The 7,762-nt window shown below is 35.0% G+C and overlaps 1 protein-coding gene across 1 annotated transcript; it reads left to right on the top strand.

Annotated features, from left to right (window-relative positions):
- The first annotated feature begins 2,485 nt into the window (after positions 1-2,485).
- On the top strand, positions 2,486-6,694 carry LOC143714097 (uncharacterized). Its single transcript, XM_077205057.1, has 5 exons — positions 2,486-2,820; positions 2,909-3,286; positions 5,783-5,932; positions 6,189-6,226; positions 6,343-6,694. The coding sequence occupies exons 1-5, from the start codon at positions 2,742-2,744 to the stop codon at positions 6,475-6,477; spliced, it is 780 nt and encodes a 259-aa protein (XP_077061172.1). The 5' UTR covers positions 2,486-2,741; the 3' UTR covers positions 6,478-6,694.
- The last annotated feature ends 1,068 nt before the right edge of the window (positions 6,695-7,762 follow it).

Here is a 7,762-nt window from a genome sequence, read left to right as displayed (position 1 = left end):
GGTTGTGAGGCGTTTGGAAAAATAGGTCCACAGTTTTACAACGAATGGTAAAACACCTGTTGGAAAGCATCTTTTACAGCGATTTTTGCGTGAGCATATCACCGAACACCCCAGACCACTCGGTGAGTTTCACGTCTTTGTAAACTAAAGTTTAATGCGTTTTATGAATGATATTGTTCCAGTGCACCTATGAAACCATTGTGGGGGTGCTAACACAGAAACCTAAAATTCTCGGGACAGCTGCATATGTCCAAATTTCAATCTTAACTGTTCAATTTCATCAGAATCTATCTTAAAACAGGGCTTTCAGTGTAAAATATCGAACTTGTCCTTGAATACAATTCTATTTGATATCTAACTCCAAATTGGTTTAAATTTAAAAATTCTCATCACTCAAGTTAAAAAGTTGCATTTCGTTGAAGGAGGATGATATTTGTATTTATATTTGTCATCAAACACTGACAGTTCTTTTCCAGACTTTACTGACACTTGTGACGTTGGCTTTTATACAGATTTTATGACCTATGTAAGTATTAAAATTGTTCTAAAGTGTCCGTCTCATTTTAATGGAAGCTTGTTTTCGACACAGAATTAAAAAAAAAAAAGGTACTTGCGACTTTTCATATCACAATTCTGACTTTTTTTCCCTCACAATTTTGAGTTTACATCTTGCATAATTGTGAGAATTGCGTAATATAAAGTCGCAATTGCGAGTTATAAAATCCAAATTGTGAGATATAGTCGCAATTGCGAGAAAAAAAGTCTGAATTTGGAGTTTATTTCCCACAATTGTGAATGAACATATCTCAAAATTCTGACTTAATAACAATTGTGAGATAAAATGTTATTTTTTAAAAGGTTTATTCTGTGGCAGAACCCAGCTTTCATAGATTTGACTTTAAAATATTTCAAATATTTGTGGGATCCTGCCCTTTTTCATTCTATATGTTGTTGTGCAAATATAAAGTATAAACCACATTTAAAGTGAATGTAAATCAAAATGCTTAACCTTGCTGGAAATGTACATTTCAGCAGTCAGGAGTGTACAGATATTTATAAACAGTCATAAATTACCCAACTGCTAAAATAAACGCTTCAGAAGCTAAATTGGTGTCTGGATTTGCCCAAATTTGCGTGATCCATTACAGCAAATGCATTTGCATAGAGCAATTAGATCTGAAACAATAGAAAATAAACAAGATATTCACAAAGACACATGTCTATTTTTGTTTCCAAAGATGTTAATATTGTCTAATTTGGGTGTGAAATTTTGCACTACATTTTAAATTAATTTCTTAGTTGTCTAATGACTGCTGTATTGTTTAGAATGAGAAACCACATTGGTAGCATTGTTTTTTTTTTGTTTTTTTTATGTCATGAAACCATATTTCAGCAGGTTTGCTGAAAGTGTCATGAACCTTTACCTAAATGTCATGTATACAAAAACAAACTATGGTTTTTTGTTTATATATAGGTCAGATGACATTGAGCTTCAGTGTGATTTAAACTCGTAAGCCGTGTCTCATATCGAAGGTTGTGTTTGTCGGTCGCATATGCATAAAGGCTGCATCATTTCAGTAAAGTAACCATTGCATTCCAAAGTCATAAGGAAATTACAACAATTTGCACTCCACAAGGAATAAAAATCAGTTTTATAATGGTTACTTCTCTGAAATATCACATCCTTGATGACGTATGCATCTGACACTGACATCCGGAGGGACACAGCCTTGGAAATTGGAAAGTCTTCTGCTTTTCTAATTTTAGAAATGTTTGATGCTATCAAAAAGGGGGTTTCCAGTATGTTTGAATGATTTAGTACTCTTCACAGGTTTTTGTAAAGTGGTTAATCATGCTTTGATGTTATTTTTAACCACAAATGTTTCCACTGTTAACTGTTTCCTTAAGAATTTGTCTAACTATATCTTTGTGTGTTAATATATAGCTGTGTGGACTTTAATATTAGTATAGACACAAGTAATCAACTGCATATTTGAGGTTAGATTTTTAACCTGCAGCAATATTTTTTTTTCCAATTAAGAATGTCAAATTTAATCATGTGGAAACAGGAAAACCATAACCTTAGATGATCATATTGTACCAGTGACTACGGTTATCTGTTTAGATGACAAATCGGAAAGAAAAAATATGTGGTTAGACGCTGTTTATGCAAGGACAGAATTACATTGTCTCAGCAATACACATCACAAGCAAATTTATTCTTATAAAAACCCACACACAAAATATATAGAGACATTTACAGGCCAAAACAAACATGACCTTTATTTGAAGAAAGAGGTATGAATAAAGTACAAAGGGTGTTAGATTTAACAGGATGTGACAATAGGTTTCCTGTTATGCCCTGCTTGAATGTGATACTTCTGATTTTTTTATGAAGGCTTTTATAATGACAGTTAAACCTCAACATTCTGTCGCCAGTTATATCATATCAATTCACCTTCGGTTAGACATGAACTGTATGGCACAATTGATCTGTGATGTGCTGAAAATAACAACACATAAAAATAGTAAACATGATCACTTTATATCAGAATGAAGGTGCACTTTTACAATATCAAACTTTCTTTGAGTTTACAACCAGATTAGAAACATAATGTATGCTATAATTCAAATATTAATGAATCTGATAAAACCCTCAATCCAAAAGAAAAAGTCCCCAACCTCTAAGTGTATGAAAGCTTTTTAGAAGAAATCCCTCCCATCACAGTCAGTCAGGCGACATGCGCATGAAGACCCTCGTTTCTTATCTATCAGCCACAAAGATGGAGCGAGCGAGAGTTACAGTCGTCATATGTGTGTGTAAGTCCATTGTGTGTTTTTGAAATGTTATTTTGCACTCTTTATAACGTAGTAGCCTATTGATTTGATCGTATATTTGCTTTTGCAGGTGTTTTGCTCTGTGAACACCAGAGAGTGTTTGGGACAGAAGTGGACATGAGAGTTAAAGCAGGAGACAGCATCACTCTCTACTGCGACTCTGTCCTTTCTCTTGGATCACACATTGTTTGGTTGAGAAACTGCTCGCATGAGCATCAACCATCTCTGTTAATAGACTCTTCAAAGATTTTCCTGCGGACATTTCCACGTTTCAGTTTTGTGCAAAACATCTCCAGTAACTCCTATGATCTACATATAGAGAATGTCAGTGTCTCTGATGAGGGAATGTATTACTGTGCAATAGATGAAAGAAAAGTAAATTATTTATATGGCGTCATAGGCCCACAGTACCTGTATGGAAACAGAAGAACTCACCTATCTGTCTTGGGTAAGAAAATATTTCTACTTTTATAGTTATGTCAATGTTGGTAAACTTTGCAGAAACCGTAGGCCATATTTTTCTATTTTTGTCATGATTTTTTTTTTGCATGAAATTGGAAAAATCCCTTAAATCACACTTAAAAATCTCTACATGTCAATGCAATAAAAAAAACAAAGCAGCATCTGCTAATATACAATAATAATAATAATAATAATTTATATATATATATATATATATATATATATATATATATATATATATCCCACATAATATACTTTATCTTTTAAATGAATTAAGAATGATAGTTTCCCATTTGCTCCTGAATGATTTTGACCATACACTGCGACTAAATTAATAAAAAAAAAATATATATATATATATATATATATATATATATATATATATTTGCTTTTCACCACACAGAGGAATGGATTATCTGGATATGGTTTAAAGTCAAAAGACGCATTTCACAGAACAGTTAAAGGGATAGTTCACCAAAAAATTTAAATTCTGTTATCATTTACTCACCCTCAAGTTCCGAACCTCTATGAATTTCTTTCTTCTGCTGAACACAAAAGATGATATTTTGAAGAATGCCAGTAACCAAGCAGTTGACCTCCATAGTATTTCCGACCCAATACAGTCAATGGAGACCTGTTTGGTTAACCCATATTCTTCAAAATATCTTCTTTTGTGTTCAGCAGAAGAAAGAAATTCATACAGGTTTGGAACAACTTGAGGGTGAGTAAATGATAACAGAATTTTTATTTTTGGATGAACCAAAAAAATGGATGAACCATCCCTTTAATGCACGGTGCTATAATTAATTAATATAGGCCTGTTAATGTGAGGCAGTACAAATGTACTTGCACAGGAACAATGGCAGAAAATTTAGTATGATTCTGTAAACCGAATGTCATCACTGCCAATAGAGACAAAAACATTGCTGTGAGTGTGTAAGATATGCTGCTGCGTGAATAAACAGATCTCGGCAAGTGAAGGGTTTCATAGGAATTCTGATAATGTGCTGCGGGACTAGCTTACAGCGAACAAAGACCCAGACTATTTAAATGTTATTTAAAACTATTTAAACAAGCAATCTCATTGGCTGCAGGATCAGCAGAGGCCAATCAGCTTGTACCATGTGGTAATGGTGTGATTGCTTGCAGATGCTATCAGCATGACTGAACTAGTTATATATACAAGATCAATGAATGTAAATTTTTGGGTGACAACACCCTTGAAAATATTTAACAATACGGTACTTCTCAAAAAATTACCATATTGTGATAAAGTTGTGATAAAGTTCATTATTTTCCATAATGTAATGATAAAAATTAAACTTTCATATATTTTAGATTCATTGCACACCAACTGAAATATTTCAGGTCTTTTATTGTTTTAATACTGATGATTTTGGCATACAGGTCATGAAAACCCAAAATTCCTATCTCAAAAAATTAGCATATCATGAAAAGGGTCTCTAAACGAGCTATTAACCTAATCATCTGAATCAACTAATTAACTCTAAACACCTGCAAAAGATTCCTGACCTGGGCTACAGAGAAGCAGCACTGGACTGTTGCTCAGTGGTCCAAAGTACTTTTTTCAGATGAAAGCAAATTTTGCATGTCATTCGGAAATCAAGGTGCCAGAGTCTGGAGGAAGACTTGGGAGAAGGAAATGCCAAAATGCCTGAAGTCCAGTGTCAAGTACCCACAATCAGCTGTTGGTGTTGGTCCACTGTGTTTTATCAAGGGCAGGGTCAATGCAGCTAGCTATCAGGAGATTTTGGAGCACTTCATGCTTCCATCTGCTGAAAAGCTTTATGGAGATGAAGATTTCATTTTTCAGCACGACCTGGCACCTGCTCACAGTGCCAAAACCACTGGTAAATGGTTTACTGACCATGGTATTACTGTGCTCAATTGGCCTGCCAACTCTCCTGACCTGAACCCCATAGAGAATCTGTGGGATATTGTGAAGAGAAAGTTGAGAGACGCAAGACCCAACACTCTGGATGAGCTTAAGGCCGCTATCGAAGCATCCTGGGCCTCCATAACACCTCAGCAGTGCCACAGGCTGATTGCCTCCATGCCACGCCGCATTGAAGCAGTCATTTCTGCAAAAGGATTCCCGACCAAGTATTGAGTGCATAACTGAACATAATTATTTGAAGGTAGACTTTTTTTGTACTAAAAACACTTATTTCATTGGTCGGATGAAATATGCTATTTTTTTGAGATAGGAATTTTGGGTTTTCATGAGCTGTATGCCAAAATCATCAGTATTAAAACAATAAAATACATAAAATATTTCAGTTGGTGTGCAATGAATCTAAAATACATGAAAGTTTAATTTTTATCATTACATTATGGAAAATAATGAACTTTATCACAATATGCAAATTTATTGAGAAGGACCTGTATTAACCAAGTATGTGTCTATTAAAAAAAATGTGCAGGTGATGACTTCGGCAGTTACTTCTTTCATTTCATTTAGAGTCAAAGTCTTCTCACAATGTGACGTTCAACATCACCTCCACATTTCCTGTATCAGACCTCTCCATGAAGCTGCTGTTCAGTGTGTGTCCTGTGTGTGTTCTTCTCTTCTCCATCAGTGTGTACTGTCTCTGTCAGAGGAAAACTACAGGTGATCATTCACTCCTGAACCCATTTCCTTCACCAGAGCTATGTTTGATTTTTCTGATGTCACAATATTTGCTTTGAATCATCAGTGTTACAAAATAAACCATGTATAATATTACAATCACTTATGTAACCCTGCATAAAATGACTTTGGCTCTCCAGCTGAGTTTTGAGCTTTGCAAAACAATGAAATGTATTTTTAAATGTCATGGTGATTTTATATTTTCTGAATCAAGTTCTGTTATTTTAATATTTTGTAGTTTCTGCAGCAACACAGACTGAGAATTGCTTTTTTGAGGTACTGCTTTGCTTGACGTGCACATCCTGACAACCCATATATCAAACATTTCTCAAATGAAATACTCTTCATCTAAAATTTGTATTTTGTATATTAATGTTGTTGATATTTTCCAGCAAGAAGATGAAGTTTGTTACGCATCATTGACGCTGTCCATGCTGAAGAAAAAGAGATTGCAGAGTTCAGACTTTAGTACTTACACCGAAGTCAAAACAAAAGAACATAAACTACCAAAGAGGATTCTGGTGTAATCCTCAAAGATGCAATACAAAGTCTTGCTATTTACTATCAAATAACATGCATTACTTGGCGTTATTGAAAAATTGAAAGAGTTTGACTTTGGTTACCTGTTATTATTATTTGACACGCTTCTGTCTGCTGTTGTATGTACAGTTCAATCTGAGAGCCAATCCTGACTGTATAAATGTAGCCATCTTGTACACATTAGGGTTAAGAAATATATATATATATATTAGTGCTGTCAAACGATTAAAATATTTAATCGCGAGTAATCGCATTAATGCCATAGTTAACTCGCGATTAATCGCACATTTTTATCTATTCTAAATGTCCCTTGATTTCTATTTGTCTCATTATTTTTTCTAATTTTAATGCTCTTATCAACATGGAAAAGTGGATCAGCAGTAAGTTTGTTCTTAGCTGTGGTATCCATGTGCTTCTGTCTGAAGTCATCCATTGTAGAGCTTAGATCGGGCCCAAAAAATCAAGCCTGACCCGAGCCCGTGCGCATTGTGTCCGAGCCCGGCCCGACACATAAACTGTAATTATGAGCCCGAGCCCGATTTAAACCCGTCCATTTTTTTCATACGTGGGTCGTTATAACTGACGTTCTCAACTATTTTCTATGTTACTTTATCCCGCACGCAACATTTTTGTCCCGCTCCCGCCCGCAAATACACTCTTTTTTTTGTAGGCTACCTCCAAATACTTTCGCCTACGTGTCGCCACCATACACATCAGCATAAATGCTCCTGATAAATTATTTGTTATTAAAGCATTAACACACAAACCACTGTTATAAAATAAAAGCAAGCAGGCTACTGAGTGCATGGTTTGGCATGACTGAATGCGCGCAAAGTGCGCTCCCTTAATAATTCCTAAAAAGCTGACATCAGTTCATCGCAATCTCACACATCTGTTATTATCAGTGAAGCTGACTGCACAATGCATCTTTCATAATATATACACTTTGTTTGTTATAATTTGAGGATTTGCCAGCTTACAGAATTCAGCACTGAACAAAAAGTCTGTTTTGAGCGGTGAGGGGAGTCTATTTTAAATGCTTCTGATTGGCCATTGCGTTCAAGAAATCAACACATATGTCTGTGATTGGCTACATCCCTCAACGCTGCAAACATGTTATAAAAAGAAACTCTGGCCTGTAAATCGTTTCTATTTTGTTTTAGTTGTTCTTGTTGCTTTTCTGCAACATATGAATAAAAATGTATTAGTTTTTATGTTTTATTCATAGATATTTCTAGTTTGCGGGAGTCCCGCGAATCGTTTTATTCTCCC

The sequence above is a fragment of the Siphateles boraxobius genome, unplaced genomic scaffold, assembly GCF_051911475.1.
Source record: "Siphateles boraxobius isolate OS27281-9 unplaced genomic scaffold, OSU_SipBor_1 53, whole genome shotgun sequence".
NCBI lineage: Eukaryota > Metazoa > Chordata > Actinopteri > Cypriniformes > Leuciscidae > Siphateles > Siphateles boraxobius.
This window is presented reverse-complemented; position numbering and strand designations above follow the sequence as displayed.

Bases quoted from the DNA above. Each gene is read 5' to 3' on its own strand.
- LOC143714097 (XM_077205057.1), top strand. From the start codon at position 2,742: ATGCGCATGAAGACCCTCGTTTCTTATCTATCAGCCACAAAGATGGAG. The intron at 5,933-6,188 runs GTGATCATTCAC...AATATTTTGTAG, and splicing joins CTGTCAGAGGAAAACTACAG to TTTCTGCAGCAACACAGACT. The intron at 6,227-6,342 runs GTACTGCTTTGC...GATATTTTCCAG, and splicing joins CTGAGAATTGCTTTTTTGAG to CAAGAAGATGAAGTTTGTTA.